Below are 21,709 nucleotides of genomic sequence, written 5' to 3'. Positions count from 1 at the left end.
CAGTTGGGTTAAAACAACCCAGCATTGGGTCAATGTCCAGCAGTGTGTTCTGTCCAATATTTACCCAGCATGGCTTAAACATAACCCACCCAATTTTAGAATATTGTTACAATTGTAACATGGGCTGCCAACTAACTTAAAAGTAATAATGCAAACCTGTAAAGGTGATGCACGATGTGGTCCGGTTAAAAAAACAGGAAGTACTGCCATTATTTGGGTTCAGTTTAACGGTTTAATTGTTATAAATGTAATTTTAAATCAGATGCCATTTTATATAAACCCAGTGGGTATTTTCAGCTGTTCCCTGGTTCAATTCAATCTCATTTATGTATATATAACAGTATCTGGCATTTCTCAACATTCTCTGATGGATTACTGCAGCCATAATGAGTCATACAATGTATACAATCTGTTGTAAGCCCACTTTCTCAGCATGCTAATAACGCAATGCTACCGGTGGCAGGCAGAAAAATGGTACTAACTTTGGACTGTGTTTGTTGTCCTACTACTTTTCTTTACTGCTAAATGACATACATGAAAAAAACTGAACTGCTTTGAAATCTTTCGGACTATAGATTTGTTTTGATGTACTATATCTGAGGGGCAGATAATAAAAAATGGTTTCACGTGTTTGAAAAACGTGTTATTAAACTCAAATAGCTTATGCTGGGCAATCTAACGGAATTGAGTGAATAAACGTGTCAAAACAACTTGATTAAATCAGTTGTGGTTAACTATTAGCTATCAATAGCACACATTAGTATGCTAAACACTTTTTCCAAAGTAATGTTTAACAGTGGCAGTTGAAAAAGAAATGACAACAGCACTAGCTTCTCCAAATAGGGATGGGACGATTACCGGTTTCACGATTAACCATGATAAAATGTCCTGACGGTTAGTATTATCGTTTAAAATGTATTTATCATTACAACCGTGTTTGATTACCGTGATTTTGAAAACTCGTGGTAAATCCTGTCCAGCCAGAATCAGTTTGAAGCAGGTGTGCACATGCAACAGTTTTTTGCACAAGAAGGCATTTAAGGGATAATGTATTGTATTTATTCACTGTTAACATATTGGACAAATTTATTTATTTTTTACCACAGAAATAGTTTCAGGGACATGAAATATTAAATTTGTTTAATATTTCATGTCCCTGAAATTATTTCTGTTTTGTTCAAATGTTTTCAGTGTGTGTATCGGTTCTTTTTGAACATTTCCATCTCATTTTAACAAAACCATGATAATATTGATAACCGTGATAACTTTGGTCACTATAATCATGATATGAAATTTTCATACTGTCCCATCACTATCTCCAAAGTATTTTTTATTAAAAAAACATTAAGGATGTAGTAATGATCCAAGAACATAAACGTTTTAAGGCGACAAATAAGTTAATGTTACATTTATGCATTTGGCAGACACTTTAATCCATGGAAAAATACAGTGCATTGAAACTATACACTTTGTATTTATGCATGTTCACAGGGAAATCAAACCCATGTTTTTTGCATGGCTAGCCCAATGATTTACAAATTGAGCTACAGGAAAACCTGTTTTAAAATTTCTTTAATCCCCAGGGAATCACACATACTAATAAATATATATAGAATGCTATAAGTCATTTTGGATACAACCGTTTGCCAAATACATAAATGTAAGAAATGGTGAATTCTGTTCTAACTGCATTTTATTGCACTTTCATTATTGATTTGTGGTTTTATTGAACCATTGTGTGTTGATTTACATACAGTCCATCAAAATATGATCAGACTAATTGTGGTTTGTGATTTATCTGGCCTATCATTGTAAGAGAGTTTATTTGAATATGTGTTTGTTGCTAATGGCTTTACAGACAATTGTACAGCTATTGAGGTCAGAGTAAAGTATGCTATTAGTGACCACATCCTAGCCAGTTTACATTTCATTTATGCATTTGGCGGACGCTTTTATCCAAAGCGACTTGCAGTGCATTCAAGATATACATTTTTTATCAGTCTGTCAGTATGTGTGTGTTCTTGGGAATCGAACACATAACCTTTGTACTGCTAACGCAATGGTTTACCAACTGAGCTGCAGAAACACTATAGAAAATGAGTTGTTAAAGGTTCATTTCAGCAGTAAAACATTCAGTGATTATTTATGCTTGATTCATTTCAAAACTTTATGCAGCCGCTTATATATAGTTTATGAAGCTGTTAAATGTTCTGTTCTTTTTTTTTCTTTACAATGTTTTGCTATATAAGGCTAAACATAAAAGAATAACAGGAGGCAATTACATGGAAATCACTTTAAAGACTGACGGCATATTAGTTTCCAAAAAACGAATTAAACTGTTAAAATGACCAGTGGCGGTTCTACACGGAGGCCAAGGGTGGCCCGTGCCTCTGTAGACATGTCACTGGCCACCCCTGTGGCCACCCCGTGCTGACCAAATAAAAAAGTATGCATTTATTTTGATTTTACACGCGATTGCCAAAAGCGGAACTAATGCGACGCAACGTTCTAGACTGCGCAAATTAGAGCGACGCACCCAACCACTGCACTGTTGCTGGCTGCGGGTGCTGCTCGGCGAGTGTCTCAATTTATTCTCAATCTCCCGATGTTGTGAATGTGTATGCAGGTTCGGGCACTGGTAAGGACTCTAGCTCACTTGACATTGGGACACTACTTATTCTCCTGTGACGTGGCTGCGCGTTGTGATCATTTACAGCTGTTACTCATCAACAACCGGAAAAAACAAAATCTCGCTAACTTTTTAAAGTTTACACATTGTAAAAAGCGCTGTAATTATGTTCTTACATATACGTGCATAAAATTGGAGGAATATTATTAAATGTTACATATAAAAATCTTTACAATTTAAAATAAATATTATTTTAAATATTGAGTAGATTGTGGTCCCTAACTGTCTAGCAATGTGTGTTTATATTTAAACTAAAACAAACGTTTGTCTTTATAAAAGTTTGCATTTCATAAAGTTTATTGAGTAGGCTCACGTGATTTTCGATTGGAGGGCTTTAGAAAAGGTCACATGATTTCCAGGGACCATCGATGCTCACTGGTTTTTGCGTTGCATGGAATTTTTAGGTAACTAACGTTTGGCATAATGGCAGACTACCAAACCACAGTGCCCTGACTACTGAACAAGGGAGCTGATGAGAGCTCAGCTCCTCTTTTGCACCTGCACTCACTCTTGTATTAAATAAATATGTGTATGATTGTAAAGTAAAAAATAAAGTTTAAGGGGTGGTTTCCCGTACAGGGATTAGACTAGTCCTAGACTAAAATAAATGTAAGAGCTGTCCAACCTCAAAAAAACTAGCAATGCCATATCTTAAAATACATCAGTGTCCTTTGTTTTGCTTCAAAATGCACACAAGTAATGTTTTTAGTAAGGCATGTTTGTTAACTAGTTATATTTCCTAATTAAACTTAGGCATAGGCCTGGCTTAAACTAATTCCTGTAACCACCACTATAATCTTTAAATATCATTTCTTGCCATTTTTAATGTGCCCCTCTGGTAAAACACTGGCCCCTCCTTGGCCCCCCTAGTGAAGTTTGTCTAGAACCGCCACTGAAAATGACTCAGTAAATATGTGATTTTAAAGGACACAGATTACAAAAAATCTATATTTGTTTCGTAAATCTTGAAATTAAGAAATGATTTTGAGGTTTAATACAGGAGCTGAAATCTTGCGCAAGTTTGTCTTGTAAAACAACCCTATGAGAGTATTTAAACGTTACTGAGTCACTTATTTTTTACTTAAAGGGGGAGTCAATGATTTTTGAAAGCCTATGTTTATATTTGAAATCACATAAACAAACACGCCCCTACCCCAATAGAATCTGGACCTTCTGCTGATAGACCCGCCCCACACATACGCAACCCGGCATTTGATTTGATTTGATTGGCTATAAGTGTGTTTTGGTAGTCGGCCCGTCTTCTTTTCCAAAGCGTTTTTCAAACATCGTGGACTCCGCCTTTAAATGCCTGAAAAGAGTTTGTGAGTATCAATTCTTATTTGACACCTTTCATAAGTATTGGGCTCTATCTTACACCCGGCGCAATGCAGCGCAATGCGCGACGCAAGTGTCTTTCGCTAGTTTCCACCCTAATTTTCACGTTTAGCGCTGCGTTGTTTAAATAGCAAATGCATTTGCGCCCCCTTTTGCGCCCATGGGCGTTCTGGTCTGAAAACGAGGCGTGTTCAGGCGCATTGTTGGCGCGTTGCTATTTTGAGGCAACTAAAATAGACTACGCCATTGACCAACAAAAACCTGGTCTAAAGTCTAAAGTCAATGGCGCAATATGTTTTATGTTATTTAAAGAGCGCATTAGTATGCGCCTATAAACGGGAGGACAACGCGGGTTTGCTTATGACAAAGTACATGAATGCCCAGCAGCACAAAAATGCTTTTAAATATGAAAGATTAAAGGATTGAATGTAAAAGATTATTATTGAGTCTCTTGGACATAATTGAGGACTTATTATGAGACGTTAGAAGGCGCAAAGAGCAGCTTCACCTGCAGCCTGGTAAGTAAATAAAAGCTTTGCTTTAAACAAATGCATCTGTTTTTAAATGTTTTTTTTTAATGCTACCTCACGGATTTATTGTATATGATGACTCTGTACCTGTGGATATGGTGAGATGAAAAACATTTTAAGTAATGCTTAAAAAAAACTCTTTGCTAAAAAAAACGCTGTCCAAAGTGCTGAAACGTGCGGAGAGCCGTTTGTAAATTCTTTATCTCCTGTTTGTTACAAATAAAGTATTTTTAGAGTACAAACCTTATCTTACATACTTGTAAATTATGTTTTGATGATATTGGATAGACATACATTTAAAGCAATTAAAAGCCTGCTTTTTACTTCCATGATTAAAAGAAAACGGGTTTTAAAGGTTTTAATAAAAAAATAACAATTTCAATACAAGTGGAAAAACAACACAATTATTTAACATTAATCTTCAACTGGGGATCTTCTACCTCCGCTTAGTTTTTCAGTTTACAAAGTCCGTCGTCTAAATAGGGATTAGACATAGCGCCAGCGCAACTTGCTTTTAAAGGGGATGAGAGCTGAGACTCTCATTGGTTTACTGCACGTTACGCCCAAAATACTCCCATTACAATAGGACCTACCCTTTTCGACCATGCGTTCAGCGCAAAAACCATTTTTCCCGTCGTTAAATTAGCAAAAGTGGATTCGGACACGCCCATTTAGACGTTGCGTTGTGCGCTTTAGACAATGCGCTTAGATCATTAAAATAGGGCCCATTATATGGATATGCTACTCTGGTACATATGTTATTTTGGTAGCTTATTTTATATGTATGTTCATTATTTTTTTACATTTTTGATTAATGTGTTTTGCTTTTTTGTTTGGAAATACAAACCAGCTCAGTGTGTGTAAGCAACATATACTGTATGTAGGTGTGCATGTGTTGTTCATCACTTATCTGTAGTCTGTTGAATGACATCAGTTGCTTTATAAATCAAATTTAAAATCCCTTGCCTTAAAAAAAGTGAAAAGTTGGATCAACTTAAAAATTACGTCAATTGGTATCTTTATACTTTTTACAGTGTGCGTAAAGGGACAGTTCAACCCCTAAATGAAATGTCTATTATCAGGTACTTGTCTTCATGTTGTTTTCTGAATTGTTGATTATAAAACGGCTCGTTCTGGTTCTTCATTCTGATTGGTTGAAACGCGTTCTAAGCCGTGATAAAATACCCTGGTAAACCCACGGTTCAGACCGCATCACAAGTATCACTGCGCCACTGTTGCTGCGTACTGATTTATGAAAATAAACACCACAGTCTAATCATTTTTTAATTTTTCTACCTTTGCACAATTATGCCGATATCCAGATAAATGTCAATAAACAAAACATTTCGTCAATAAAGCGAAAACGTTTTCGTTCTCTGATGTATTTTTGTCTTATTGATATTTCCGCTTATTGATATTTCGACACAACAGCATTGTGGTGGATTTAGCATGACGTATAAGTTTTGATCAGGCTCTGAATTTGATCTCTTACAAAGTTCTTCACAAAAATGGAATTATCTCCGCTTTTAGCTGAAAATTTGAGAGGTGATAACAGATAAGAGAACAAATGAAGGTAGGATGAAACGTTTTTTGATGTTGTTGGAAAGCGGATGGACTGTTCTTTTATTTGATATTTTATGTTTATTTAAAGAAGATAATTTTTCTGTAAGGCATTAAACTAAAACTGGGTGGCAACTTAAAAAAAAAATGCTGACGGGGAAAGAGTAAAGCATGCTTCCAAGCATATTTGATCATCACTTCAACAGTTGCAGAATATAAATGTTAATGTATATTTTAGATGAATGTTGATTTATGAAAATAAACACCACAGTCTTTAATCATATTTTCATTGTGCCTTTGCTGCGTCTGGGTTGGTTGTGAACTGCGCTTTGTTGCAGCCACACTTGATTCTGAGGAACTACTTTGTTTGGCGGAAGAGTAATATTTGTACTAATATAATTACAACTTATTTGTGTTTTATTTTGTGAAACCCTGCTATGCATATGATGTAACCGTTTTATAAACGCCATAAACCCCGCAAAGCAGTGGGTTACCAGTGCATTTTATAACAGCTAAGGGGGTTTAGGCACTCCGCTTCGCATCGTGCCTAACAACGCCCCTTAGCTGTTATAAAATGCACTGGTAACCCACTGCTTCTTGGGGTTTATTGCTTTATTATTCACCTTGATAATTAATTTTGCGATTAGTATTGCTGATTAATATATTTTACACTGAAGTTTTAAATGTTTTATATGTTTCTGTGAAGCAGCTGCCTATTAAATTCATTCAAAACTAAATAATATAATGTAAATCACAAATAATTATGGAAGTTATGTTGTTAGTAAAAAATCCAAAATGAATGGACACGCCAACTAATCAAAATTAAAATCTCTGATTCACCATTGTATTTGGTGGCCAAACATACTGCCGAAACGCACAGAAATGAGCACAAATGATCAGCTGTAAGTGATTTTTTTGGCGATCATGTAATTGTTACCTGTTTTACCTAATTGTAATCCTGATTTGTTTTTTGATTAATGAGTTTCTTCTGTTGAACAAAAAAGATTTTGATAAATAAATGATGGTAACCACACAGTTTACAGTACAGTACCCATTTATTTCCGTAGTAGGAAAAAGAAATACTATGAAAGTCAGTGCGTACCATTAACTGTGTCCTCACCATAATTTATTAAATTATCGATAACACTTTACAATAAGAATGTATTAGTAAACTTTAGTAAATGCATTACCTAACAATTAATTAATATTAATTCTTGTTAATGTTAGTTAATGTCAATACAGTTAGTTCATGGTGCATTAATTAATGTTGACAATTACAATGCATGATTTTATAAATGTATTAGTAAATGCCAAAATGAACATGAACTAAGATTATTCAAATTCTGTAGAAGTATTGTTCACTGTTATTTCATCTTAGCTAATGCATTAACTAATTGTTAACAAATACAACCTTATTCACTCTTAAAATGGCTGGGTTATTTTTTTACCCATAATGGGTAAATATTGGACAGAACACACGCTGGGTTAAAAATTACTCAATGCTGGGTTGAAAATGACCCAATGTTGGGTTGTTGTTATGCAACCATGGGGTATAATAACCCAGCAGTTGGGTTAAAACAACCCAGCATTGGGTCATTTTTGGCCCAGCATGTGTTCTGTCCAATATTTACCCATTATGGGTCAAAAATAACGCAGCCATTTTTAGAGTTACCAAAATATAATTGTGTTCATCCGAAGAAAGAAACTCATTAAGTTTAGGACAACATGAGGGTGAGTGACAGAATTCTCATGAGGGTGAGCTATCCATTTAATCTACATAACCAGAATAACACTGCTGCTGGCCGTAAACAAAATGCTTTGACTGACAAAGTTATTCTGTAAAAGGTTCATCACAGTAATGCCAAAAAAGAAACTTTCGGTTTCAAAATGAATCATTCAGTCAAATGTTCTTAAAAGAACAGTTTCTTTCTTTTCTTTATCCACCTTATTGTCAAATGGAAGTAAGTGATATGATTCCATTCCTTTCCCGTCCCTTCTTTGTGCGAGACGTCCTTTTTAATAGCCAGCCGATAGAAAACAGTGTAGTGGGAGCACGCATAAAACAATTAATTTCAGTCAAAATGGCACACTCATGTCCCTCGCAATACGACTAATATTAGCTTTAGTGGTGAACCGGAAGTCACAAAGAAGCTGAATGATGGCACCCACATTTGTCTGTCTGAAGAACCTTTTTTCGATACAAAGAAAACATAAAGGCTCCATGATTTGCAAATTATCTTTATTATTTTGGCAAAAATAAATAAATAAATAATAATAATAATTTAAGTCAACAACAAAGTTGTGAAATTGTTACTCAATAACTTGTTGTATCACATTTTATTTCATTGTTTATCTTTTTTTATTTTATTTTTATTCACAACAAATTAATTAAATATTTTTACTCATATGTAATGCAAGCACCCTAAATGTGATCTGCAACAAGATTTATTCATAAACTTTTTTTTAGAAAACTCTTCTCATCCTAATATTGCGAGTGAAAGTGAGTAAATGGGACATAAACATATCTTCTTTATTCTTATTTTTCTGATTCTTATTTTTATTTGCATTCATGCAGGACAACAATATGGGCAGTTTGAAAATCAGAGAGCAAAGGCATAAGTAAAGATGACCTTAAAAGTAACCAAAAGTAAGTATACTCACACACATATGGTATGGAGAATATACATTTTGCATTGTTCATTTTGACGCCTAAATTATTCAAATGTAGGCAATAGTGACAATTTGAATAGAAATGAGACATGTTTAAGGGAACGTCTGTGACAAATTTGGTTGACTTCAAAAGAAACAGAATCTTCCTCTAACACATGCCATGTTTTTATTGTATTTCATATAAATGTGAAATGGTGAAATTTATAATTATGATACAAATATTATTGTGTTATAATTTAATATTTAATTCAAGATAAATGACCTAGCTCTGTCATGCAGCTCTAGAGGCGCAGGCTGATAGTTCTTAGTTTTGCAATTTACCAGCAAATCAGCTTGCACCCCAGCATAATTAAACTGCTAGACTTCAAGTAACTTATAGCAATGACAATGCATTTAAAGCTTTAAAGTCCCCTTTTAGTAGATAGTTGTAACATCATAATAGAATATGTATTAGTTTTCATGCTTTAAAAAAGCTTGAATATAACTGTAGACCCTTTCTTCATTTAGTATACACGGATTAATGATTATGCAAATTAGTCCCACTTTAACTCAATCACACCAGCTCAGACCACAGATATGTAGACACGTGCTATTTTGATTCATTCAGACACTGTAGTTGCTAAGTGCGGTTTCACAATGCATAAGCTGCACGTTTTTTAAGCAAAAATTATTCTTAAAAGGTGTTAACTGGTTAGATCATTCACACGGCACATGTGAACCAGCTTTGCTGCAATCCTTTCAGAGCCAAGTCTATGCAGTGTCCAAACATAATCATAACTATGGCTCGAACTAGCTAATCCACTCATTCAACTCTGTTAATGTCGTAATGACGTAGGAAACCAAGGCGATTTTAAGGTTTTGAGAAAACTGTGATTTTGCAGGAAACTTTAATTTTATAGGCAATACTCAGAAGTGGTGTTGAATGATGAATTTGCAAGTGGTTTGTCTTAAAGCATATTTAAAACACTGCATAGACATATAAACAACTTTAAAAAAGTAGTTACGTAATAAGGATTTACCAGTTACCCGCCTCCATCCCCAGCTCCACCTGTCTAGATCTGTTTACGGTGCCATATTGGACCTAATGTTTAAGTAAGCATTATTTGCATGCTGACTGCAGCAGGTGCATTTGCAGCAAGGTTATATGCTTTCTCTTGAAAAACAGCAGTAGTGTATACAGATCTAGTTTCTCTAAATACATTGACATTTCATTAGCACAGCACAATGTTAAAATGTATGGCGAGAGTTGTTATGAAATGTAAAGTTGTGCACAGAAACACTGCTCACCTGCCTCTTTCTATTTTTCGCAGTATGGTTTTTCAGTCTCCTTCCTGTTGTGCTATTCTTCATCTGTTACTACTGCACCCAGATTTACTTTGACAGGTTAGTACCGACTCCAGTGCCACACTATCAAGCACATCATTTTGCTTATCGTGACCGCACAAGCTTCATTTTTATTTGGTTCTTTGCTTTAGTGATTAAAGATTAAAAGGATTTGAAAATGTATTGATGCTAATTTTAACTAAAGGAACATCTCTTTCCTTTAAGCTGTTGCAGCAATGGAAAGTCCCCTCAACCGACTGTTTCTCTATGTGACAACAGTACAGCGAAAAAGTGGAACACTCTTAATTTGAGGTTTGTCAAATGTGAGCGTGTGTGTGTGTGTTTGTGAGAAAGCACATTAAAGTTGATATGTGTGGTAGAAGGGTAATTTACGCAAATTAGGTTAGAAAAGATCTGAACGACATCCCAATTGAAATACAGTAGCATCTATTCCATTCTAAAGAGTATGCAAGATTAGAAAGTCCCAAATATTATTATGTTGAAAACATTGGCAAATACATAAATGTGTGCGGTTTTTTTAAAGGTGCTATGTGTAGATTTTAGCGACATTTAGTGGTGAGATTGCGAATTGCCACCAACGGCTCTTCCCTACTCATTCCCCCCTTTCGAAACATAGAGAAGCTACTTTGTAGTGACGAAACATGCTCTGTAGTAGTTTGTACGTTTAGGGCAACTGTAGAAATGTTTCGGTGCAAAATGGACCCACAGTGTACAGTGGGGCAAAAAAGTATTTAGTCAGCTACCAATTGTTCAAGTTCTCACACTTAAAAAGATGAGAGAGGCCTGTAATTTTTGTTAAAGGTACACTTCAACTATGAGAGACAAAATGAGAAAAAAAATCCAGAAAATCACATTGTCTGATTTTTTTAAGAATTTATTTGTAAATTATGGTGAAAAATAAGTATTTGGTCAATAACAAAAGTTTATGTCAATACTTTGTTATATACCCTTTGTTGGCAATGACAGAGATCAAACGTTTTCTGTAAGTCTCCACAAGGTTTTTACATATTGTTGCTGGTAGTTTGGCCCATTCCTCCATGCAGATCTCCTCTAGAGGAGTGATGTTTTAGGGCTGTCGCTGGGCAACTCAGATTTTCAACTCCCTCCAAGGATTTTCTATGGGGTTGAGATCTGGAGACTGGCTAGGCCACTCCAGGACCTTGAAATTATTCCTACGAAACCACTCCTTCTTTGCCCGGGCGGTATGTTTGGGATCACTGCCATACTGAAAGATCCAGCCACGTTTTATCTTCAATGCCCTTGCTGACGAAAGGAGGTTTTGAGTCAAAATCTCACGATACATGGCCCCATTCATTCTTTCCTTAACTCGGATCAGTTGTCCTGGTCCCTTTACAGAAAAACAGACCCAAAGCATGAGGTTTCCACCCCCATGCTTCACAGTAGGTATGGTGTTCTTTGGATGCAACTCAGCATCTTTCTCCTCCAAACACAAGAAGTTGAGTTTCTACCTAAAAGTTATGTTTTGGTTTCATCTGACCATATGACATTCTCCAACTCTTCTTCTGGATCATCCAAATGCTCTCTAGCACACTTCAGACGGGTCCGGACATGTACTGGCTTAAGCAGGTGGACACATCTGGCACTGCAGGAATTGAGTCCCTGGCTGCATAGTGTGTTACTGATGGTAGCCTTTGTTACTTTGGTCCCAGCTCTCTGCAGGTCATTCACTAGGTTCCCCCATGTGGTTCTGGGATTTTTGCTCACCATTCTGGTGATAATTTTTACCCTACGGGATGAGATCTTGCGTGGAGCCCCAGATCGAGGGACATTATCAGTGTTCTTGTATGTCTTTCATTTTCTAATAATTGCTCTCACAGTTGATTTCTTCACATCAAGCTGCTTACCTATTGCAGATTCAGTCTTCCCAGCCTGGTGCAGGTCTACAATTTTGTTTCTGGTGTCCTTTGACAGCTCTTTGGTCTTGGCCATAGTTAAGTTTGCATTCTGACTGTTTTAGGTTGTGGACAGGTGTCTTTTATACTGCTAACAAGTTCAAACAGGTGCCATTAATACAGGTAACAAGTGGAGGACAGAGGATCCTCTTAAAGAAGAAGTTACAGGTCTGTGAGAGAAAGAAATCTTGCTTTTTTGTTATTGACCAAATACTTATTTTCCACCATGGATTGCAAATGGATTCTTGAAGGGTCGGACAATGTGATTTTCTGGATTTTTTTCCTCATTTTGTCTCTCGTGGTTGAGGTGTGCCTGTGATGAAGGTTGCAGGCCTCTCTCATCTTTTTGGGTGGGAGGGCTTGCACAGTTGGTGGTTGACTAAATACTTTTTTGCCCCACTGTATGTAGATAAAAACAATACAGTTCATTTTGTAAGGTCTTTATACACCCCTGATAATATAGGTATGTATAGTATATTGCATTTCTGTAAAAAGATCCTCCATTACACATTGCATGCTTTTTGGTATAATATAATCTAATAGGGACTACAGACATATTGGCATACTGTCTTACTACATACTCAAAAGTATGGAGTTTTATATTACTAGTAAAGTGCATACTTGCATTTTTTTGTATCTTTGAGTCCTCTCTTTCCTAAGCTTATAATTCAATTCTTGCTTTTTCACTGAAACAAGCACAGCTTTCCTTATTGATGCCTTTAGTTATTTCTGAGAGGAAGAATTGATTCATCGTGTTGTTATCAGTTGACACCACGAACTGTGTGTTTGCACAGATCTGATGCAAGTTATTTATGCTGATCCAAGCACACACTGTCTGTTGTTCATCTGCTTTGAGTCCAATATATAGGAGATCTTTAACAGTGTGCTGTTAAACATTTTCATGGTCTACTGCTTATTTACCTTTCAGAAAGACTTCTCGGGGGCTAATTTGCCTAATCAAAGCAAATATCCTGCTGTTTAGTTCAGGTCCCATTGTTTTTCATATGATCTGAAGGAGAAATAAAAGAAAAAGGTCATAATTAAACATTGTTAGTATGCAAGAAGACCCGTCGTGTGACTTTGGTTTATAGCGCATGACCACATTTATGGTGCTTTTTACTTTTAAATACTTTGCACAAGTGGATTTTGACCCCACTTTACCACTTAGTTACTAATCTAGATCTTAAACCACTAATATTTGAATTTTTTTGAACAAAATGAACTAAATCTTAATTGCTATCCAGTAGAAACAATAGCTTGGATGCTGAAGACCTTTTTTTGTATGGGCAGGGTCGCTTTTTCAACAAAACGTAGTTCCTAGAAAAGAAAAAGACTAGAGGTTGAATTTTTTTGAGCACCTGCAGCTGCACATGTTGCCTCACAGTAAGAAGGTCCCTGGTTTCGAGTCTACATCAGGTGGCCTTTCTATGTGGAGTTTGCATGTGGAGTCAGCTTCAATTTACTCTGAGTACTCTAGTTTCCTCCACACAGGTGAAAATTTGCAAGTTAGGTGAATTGGAGATGCCCAATTGCCCCTCCCCAACCTCTGTATGGATTAATTTGTGTGGATCAACTTGTGTATGGATTAACCAGTTCTAACCATGAATATAGCCATAGATGTTGGAATGGTGTGAAGAATAAAATAAATAAATAAAGTTATAAACCTTAGTTATACCCCATATTGAATTTAGAATCTATGACACGGTATAGAGTAGTCTAGGACTAAACCTTAATTATATTAGGACATTTTAGTCATTTTTTACAAACATACGTTACAAAAATATTACTGGTCTGCATCTTGAGACAAAACAATAGCACTGATTATGTTAAGATATGTTTTTAAATTCAGGCATCTCAAACATGCATTTCAGTCTTGGACTACACTGTAAAAAATGTCTGTAGAAATTACAGTATTAATGGGTATTACTGGCAACTAGCTGCCAGTAACTTACTGTAGATTTTAAATTTATGTTATTTAGTGGCAACATTTTGTTCAAAGTTAAATGAACATGAAACATTTTCAGCCTTTATCTTCTACAGTAAACTACTGGCAACCAGCTGCAAAATTACAGCAAATTTTTTACAGTGTAGGATAAGTGCTGTCCGGGAAACCACCCCATAAGTTTAGATTCTTAAAACTGTTAAAGACCCCATGAAATCAAAATTGTAGTTTTAGCTATTTACCCCTAAAGGTCTCTTATACTAGCCTGGCTAACACCAGACCAGTCTCATAGAGAATGAGATGTGGTCTGGGAACCACATGCTCATTTTTTCATATTTGAGTTGTGGTTTACGAATGCCCACAGCGTTTTTTTGGGCGGTACAAATGTCTATCAAATGCATCTGTACGTAGCTCATAGCCAATCGTTTCAATTATACCAGATGATGAATGGATAGCGACATAAATTCAAACATCAACAACTTTTATCAGGTACGTGTGCGCACAGCTGAAAGCTATGCAACTAAACCAGTAACTGTAACTAATATTGATATTGAAAAGCACAATTTAGTGGCACTGTGACAACCACAGTAGGTAGGTTACAGGCATAATGACAATATGATATTAATAAATACCACATACCATTTATATGCCTAGCAGGTTGGTCCTATAAAACTCTGTGGCTATCATGTCTTGCCATATCCAAACATACTTCTTGAATATGAAATTGTTTAACACCAAAAGTTGCTCTTTTTTTATAAACTTGCGTTCAAAACTACTTCAAACACTATCTAAGGCTGCATAGAAAAGTAACTTCGCATCTGCTGCCGTGTTGGATAAACAAAACTGCTTTGGTGTGTCGCATAGACGTCGTCTTCGTCTTGCTGTCTCCTCCCCGTTCTGTGATTAGTTCCTATTTCGAGGGAAAAATTGGTCCATGGTTTCCATGCTAGACTTGCATCGTTAATAAATTTGCGGAAAAGCAGGCTAAATTTGGGAAACCCAGGCTACTCTTACACTCTTTTCTGGCGATATATTTAAGAGTCATCATGCTCTTACCCATGCCATCGTTTACCTATGTACGAAATCTGTTCGTTTTAATCACCCCTTGGGACATACAAGTGCTCGGAAATGACGAAACGTTCTGCTATATGGGTAAGAGATAATGTACTCATTAATGTAATAATGAGAGCTCAAAAATTGATCTCCAACTGAAAATAGCATCTCTTAAAATCATTAAGATTTCTCCTGCAGCTGTACTCGGTGGTGTAACCTGAGAATAACAGGGCACTTAATGAAAATGGACACTTTAACTTGGAGCCAGTGAGAATGTGTTGAAACCTGGCAACGCTGTTAAATGAACACGTCTGCATGGTTTAATGATTTTGGTTGCTTTACTGCACTTCGGCTGATATTAACTCCGACATGCCGACTTTCAGCTTCTAAGCTTTATGCAAAGACATTTCTGCAGTTTAACCAAATCAGCACCCTATATACCCTATTGAAACGACCAGAATAGACATGTAGTTCAGAGGATAAGCATAGTCTGAAAAATGTGTTTGTTTGACTAAGAAAGTGTTGCTGGTTAATCTGTTAACTTTTTTTTAAATATCATCACATGCTGAAGATCTGCTTACGCTAGTATGCAGATATGCAGTTGTTTTTCAGTACTTTGTTACTTTTAGTCATTAGATATACACTGTATTTTGAAAAAATTCCATATAATTTACTTACCACCATGTCATCCAAAATGTTGATGTCTTTCTTTGTTCGGTCAGGAAGAGATTGTGTTTCTTGGGGAGAACATTCCGGGATTTTTCTCATTTTGGTGGACTTTAATGGACCCCAATACTTGGCGGTTTTAATGCGGTTTGGAATTGCAGTTTCAAAGGACTCTGAATGATCCCAAACAAGGCATAAGGGTCTTATCTGGCGAAACGGTTGTCATGTTTGGCAATAGAGATATGCATTTTTGAACCGCAACTTCTTGTCTATCTCCGGTCCTGTGACGCGCCAGCGCGAACTCATGTAATACGTCATCACGTCAAGAGGATGACGTATCGAAACTCCGCCCCAGTGTTTACAAGTGTGGAGAAAGAGGACCGTTCCGACGTTGTTGCATGTGGAATGATACTAATTAATGTCTTTGTGACAGTTTATTGTTTACAATGGTCTGCAAATGTGCGTTTCATATATGTAACACATGACCTTTCCACGGCATTACACAATTACGTGAGGTCACACTGGTTTGTCACACAGCGGGAGGAAGACGAGAAGTTATTAAAAGTGCATTTTTTTTCTTGCCAAAAATGACAATCGTTTTGCTAAATTGGACCCTAATGCCTCTTTTAGAGTCCTTTGAAACTGCAATTTTAAACTGCATTAAATCTGTTAAGTGGGTTCATTTAAGTCCATTAAAATGAGAAAAATACTGGAATGTTTTCCTCAAAAAACATAATTTCTTCTTGACTGAACAAAGAAAGACATCAACATTTTGGATGACATGGTGGTGAGTATTATCTGGATTTTTTTTAAAGAAAATTGACTAATCCTTTAAGGTACACAATAGGTCTTTAGGTTATAATATTGTACCCCAAAAGGTATAACATTTCAATGTGTTGAATAATGATAAAGGTACAAAAATGAAAAGGTACAGTTTTGTACCTGTTATTCTGACAGTGTACCTTACATGCAATAATTTTTACATACTTTTTGACAAAGACAGAATAAAGGAATGTGTTAAAACCAGAAAATATACAGTTAACATTGAAATTCGGTTATGCTTTCAATTATGAGGGTTCCCATGGGTTACTGGAATATCATGTACTTTTAAAAGGTCTTTTCCAGATATTTTAAGTCAGGGAAAGTTATTTTTGTCAAAGTCATGGAATATCAGGGATTTTTGTTAGTTGCTTTAAATTTTAGTTTCCATTTATCAAAATGTAATTCGCTTGTTAACTTGTTACGTAAGGAATACCATTTCAGGGTCCAAGCCTCCGCTGACTACAATTTAAACTGTTTATTCGCACTTTTTATTCATTTTACGCATTAAACTCACGGTGTCCACAACCTTATCCAGGCTCACCGCTTCCCGTACATAGGTCATGGAAATTCAGCTTTTTAGTCAGCGAAAGTCAAGGAGAGAGAGAAATTTGCATTTTAAATCTATAGACCAGTTCAAATGATGTAAACAACATTGGTCCAGAAACACTTCCTGTTACAGTTTGTGACAGTTATTTTTTTATTTCACATATATTATTATCTTTAAGATGTTTGTTTAACTTCAGTTAATTCAGGTTTATATGTTCTGTTGGTTTATTTTATCCCAACGTTTATCTAGTGTTAAAAAACGGAAACAGGAAGTGCTTCTGGACCAGTGTTGTTTACATCTTTTGAACTGGTCTATATATTGGTTATTTGCATTTGGCTGTTTGTTTGTATTTTAGCCATTATTTCTTTTGACTTCAACAGCATGAGCAGAAACACAGAGCTCTTTTTGAAGCTGAAGGATTTCATCTGGAAAAAATACATATCTACTCATGCTCTGCCCTATGGCATTAAGGGCAGTGGTAAGTGCAGATTTCATTATAGTCTTTTCTTTTGATACAACGGTTAAGCAAATTCAAACTAATGCTTACATTAAAGGGATAATTCACCGAAAAATAAAAATATTGCCATCATTTACCCACTCTCATGTTGTTACAAATCTATATAAATTTCTTTGTTCTGATAAACACAAAGGAAGATATATTAAGGAATGTTTGTAACTAAACCGATCATGAGTCCCATTCACTTTCATAGTATTCATTTTTCTTATATGAAAGTAAATGGGGCTCAAGATCGATTGAGAGTGAGAAAATGATGTCAGAATTAAAAAAAAAATTTTTTTTTGGTGAACTATTCCTTTAAATCCAGCTTCTGTAAATGTTTATGAAACCTCAAAAATCCTCGAAACAGTTAACCTAATAAAGAAACGTTTGTTTCACTTTTCTGTGGTTTCTCTGTAACTGCACAAACTTGAAGGGTTTACAGTAAATGTTGCTCAGCAGTTTTTAAGGGAATCATTCCATTGGTTGATACATTTATAATTGTACACTTTGTTCAAAATCTGTCTTTTCTCTTGCTGCAGAGTTCATGCTTCTTAAGATCTTGGCAATGGCTTCCAGCTACGCAATGCCAGCAAACATTGAGAGGTAAAGTGGAACTGGGCAGTTTTTGGTTACTATGCTAAACCGCACCCAGAGGGCCCTGTTTATGCTGATGTAGGACTTTGCCGTGCATATTTAATTTATAACTGGCATTGATTCTATGCAAATTTGGCATAGTATAGCGTAGATTGAGGTGTTAGTTAGCATGATTTTCCAAAGTTGCTTTACAGTGCTAAGAATTTAGTTTAAAGGGATGGAAACCGTATGTTTATAAAAGTTTGATTGTGTTTAAGGGGTGCACTGTAACATGTATTCATGCTTCGTTTTTGAAGAAGTGCATTACTTTTTTTTCACATATTTTACCTTTATTCTACACCGGTGTTTCCCTTTCCCTAAAAAAGTGCAGATGATGTTCCTGGTTCTATGAAGCCTCTCCCTCAGAAATATGCAATATGATCATGCCCCAGCGTGTTGTGATTCACTAACCACCTACCGCACAAACAATGGCATAAATATTGCCTTATCAATTTGAGCCCAAATCAAACCCAAAAAATATTAGTGAAGAGGATCGAACTGAACTTACAGGGCGTTTCAGAATGGTATGTTTTTGTTTGTAGTTGTTTCATACTTTTTAGATATGCTGTTATTTACAGTGCAGATCTACAGTGATCGCAACTGACTGTATAGCACCGCAAGTTTTGTCTTTATAGAACGAGTGTAGCCAAACATCTGTCACCAGAACTATGAGCCCATTTCGAAAACAAACCATGGCTTTACCACAGTGGCCCAACAAAACACAGAACAACGTTTCGCATGCCTGTAGCTATAGGAACATGTGAGTAAACACTACATTAAAGCTCACAAACGCCAACAAACACCAAACGCATGTTCTTCATTTAAATATGAATTAGCATTTAACTAAATAAGAAAAAAAGAAGAAAAATGTTTAACTTTTAAAGGGATTAAAACATTACACACTAACTGTAGCATAGCTGCCAACTCTCACGCATTCACCGTGAGACTCACGCAATTGACCCCATTCTCACGCTCTCACGCCACACATCCATTTTCTCACGCAGGCTCGTGCCCACCATTGAGATTCCCATTGAGTTTAATAAAAGACATTAAATAATTGCCTAATATACCTACCTGTAAATACTGTAAAACGCCTATCTCTATCTGGCGTGCCTCAAACAGCATAAAGCGCTCGTCAAAGTCAAAATGATGCGAAGGCCAATCAAATCAAAGAAGGTGGAGTTATTGTTTACAGATGCCGAAGCGCCAGCTAGTACAAACCACAGAGAGCGAGTGCGCGGCTGCGCGATGGTGAAAGAGCAAAGCACAATGTAAGTAGCTAAACCAGTGCTCGCTGTACTGACACTTTTATATTTTAGCGTACCTTCACTGTCTTAGGTGCCACCACTTCTCATGTTGCTGGTACTTTGCTGCAAAGAGTCAAAGAGCATTTCACTTTATGTGGCGCTGCGCAGGAAGTTCGGCAGCGAGGACATCAGAGTACCGCGAGAGCAATGCGAAATGTAACAAAAGGGTCCGCCTTTACCTTTGCTCTCGCGTTACTCTGATGTCATACGCCGAACAGTCAGCTCCGCAACAGTCGAACACACAAAGCGTCAAGGTCTGGATGAAAAGAAGAGAATTGCCCGGATTCCACGCACGCAGATACTCTCAGAAAACAGCAATTTTAATCAACCATCACTCTCGTGTGCATGTTTGCAAGCAGTACAAGCCTGCGTGATGTTTGCGGTGACAGGTTTTAATAAAAGAGAAAAAAGTCAATTGATATTTGACATCTATAAACAATAATATATACGAAATATAATTATATGGTCTTGACATACACATTATCTGTTGCTTAAGTTTAATATAAACTACTCATTTGGTTTTTTTGATTGTGACAGTCTCTCTATCACCAATCACAAATCATCACTTTACGCTTCTCTTTCTCAATGGATAAACTGAATCAAAGCTGCTGTTATCTGCAGTTATACATTTTACAGAGACCAGTATTCATTAGATTTTAAGAACTTTTTTGGAAGGAACTTTTATTAGAAGGAAAGCATAATAGAATTGTCTAAAATAATGGTAAATACTCTAATCTCAGGCATTTAAACTCAGTAAATGCTTTTATTTCAATTTAATTTCTAAAATATGATTCGATTTGTATTGTGAACCATTTTAACGCAGTATTTTCCAACTATTTAACACAGAAATAGCTAAAATCCACACTATTATCTATTGGCAAATGGTTAGGACTTAAAAAAATTACCCCCCCCCCCACAAAAAATCTCACTCCAAGCTGAACTCAGAAGTTGGCAGCTCTGCTGTAGTTTAAAAAAGTGAAATCATAATAATAATGTTATGAAACTTGGTTTTGAAGTCAATTCAAGCTATTACTTTAAAGGGCAAGTTTGGTATTTTACACTTAAAGCCCTGTTTTCAGATTGTTTATGATGAAATAGAACGGTTTTGACTGAAATTTGGACATATGATGATGGCCCGAGAATTTTCGGGTGTTTGTTCTATCACCTCCCACTTCTACAATGGCTGCATTGGTGCACTATAACAATCCTTCCTAAAATGCATTAAACTTTCGTTTACAAAGACGTGAAACTCACCGAGTGGTCAGGGGTGTTCACTGATATGCTCACACAAAAATCGCTGCAAAAGATGCTTTCCAACAGGTTTTATCGTAGTTTTTGTCCAACTCCATTGACTTTTATTAGATGTGCTGTGTGGTACGGTATACTCCGCGCATGGAACATTGTTTGTATTCTTGCAATTGGCAAATTACCGAATTATTAAATTACCGAATTTGTCCTTTAAGTTGACATAACTTAACAAATTAAATTAAAACTATTTTAATTTGTTTTATAAGTTAAAGTACCATACAGTATGTTAATCTGCAAATTTTTAACAGCGTTACAGTAATTCATTATGTATGTTCAGATGCTTAAGGTGCTTGAATTCACCTTCATTTTAAAGCGCTAACGTGTCTAAATCAAACAAAACATGAGAATTAAATAAATACTTGTATCTGAATGCTTGAATTTACATTCACAGACCAAATAGAAAAATGCATATAGTAGGGGACACACAATGTGCTGTTACTGTTTCATCTTAATCTTTAGTTTCACATCACAACCACAAGTCGACACCCACAACCTCATAATTTTACATGTTGATATCTAGATATTTAGACCAACTGTGTTATCTGATCTCAGAACTCTGTGTTTGTGTGTTTGAATGTGTTTGTTTGTTTGTATGTGTGTGTGTGTGTGTGTGTGTGTGTGTGTGTGTGTGTCAGCAGTTTAGATTGCAGGACATGTGTGGTCATTGGAAACAGCTTTTCCATTAAAAACAGTTCACTGGGGGAGATCATTAACAAATACGACGTGGTGATCAGGTAAAGACCTACAATTCACGTTTCCAAACATTCATTTTTATGTTCATCTACAATTTGTAACCGTGTCTGTGAAATCCAGACTAAAGTCTCATAATCGAATTCTGAGATTTGCAGCATCAATATTTGATTCCAGTTATTGATTTCACAATGATTTCAA

General features: G+C 36.1%; 1 protein-coding gene across 7 annotated transcripts in view; it reads left to right on the top strand.

Annotated features, from left to right (window-relative positions):
* st3gal4 (ST3 beta-galactoside alpha-2,3-sialyltransferase 4) overlaps positions 1 to 21,709 on the top strand; it is a 45,165-nt gene that overhangs the window by 8,218 nt on the left and 15,238 nt on the right. For 4 of the 7 annotated variants that reach the window (XM_055174242.2, XM_055174238.2, XM_055174240.2 and 1 more), the window contains exons 2-7: positions 8,690 to 8,761; positions 10,095 to 10,167; positions 10,333 to 10,419; positions 17,452 to 17,549; positions 18,110 to 18,173; positions 21,454 to 21,552. In XM_055174242.2, the coding sequence (XP_055030217.2) occupies positions 8,740 to 8,761; positions 10,095 to 10,167; positions 10,333 to 10,419; positions 17,452 to 17,549; positions 18,110 to 18,173; positions 21,454 to 21,552 (443 nt within the window). In that variant the 5' untranslated portion in view covers positions 8,690 to 8,739. The remainder of the gene's footprint in view (positions 1 to 8,689; positions 8,762 to 10,094; positions 10,168 to 10,332; positions 10,420 to 17,451; positions 17,550 to 18,109; positions 18,174 to 21,453; positions 21,553 to 21,709) is intronic. The other 3 variants (XM_055174243.2, XM_055174241.2, XM_055174244.2) reach the window with 2 other exon arrangements.

This window comes from Misgurnus anguillicaudatus, chromosome 15, assembly GCF_027580225.2.
Source record: "Misgurnus anguillicaudatus chromosome 15, ASM2758022v2, whole genome shotgun sequence".
In the NCBI taxonomy this organism is placed as follows: Eukaryota; Metazoa; Chordata; class Actinopteri; order Cypriniformes; family Cobitidae; genus Misgurnus; species Misgurnus anguillicaudatus.
The sequence above is the reverse complement of the archived record's forward strand: the minus strand, read 5'-3'. Positions and strand labels throughout refer to the sequence as shown.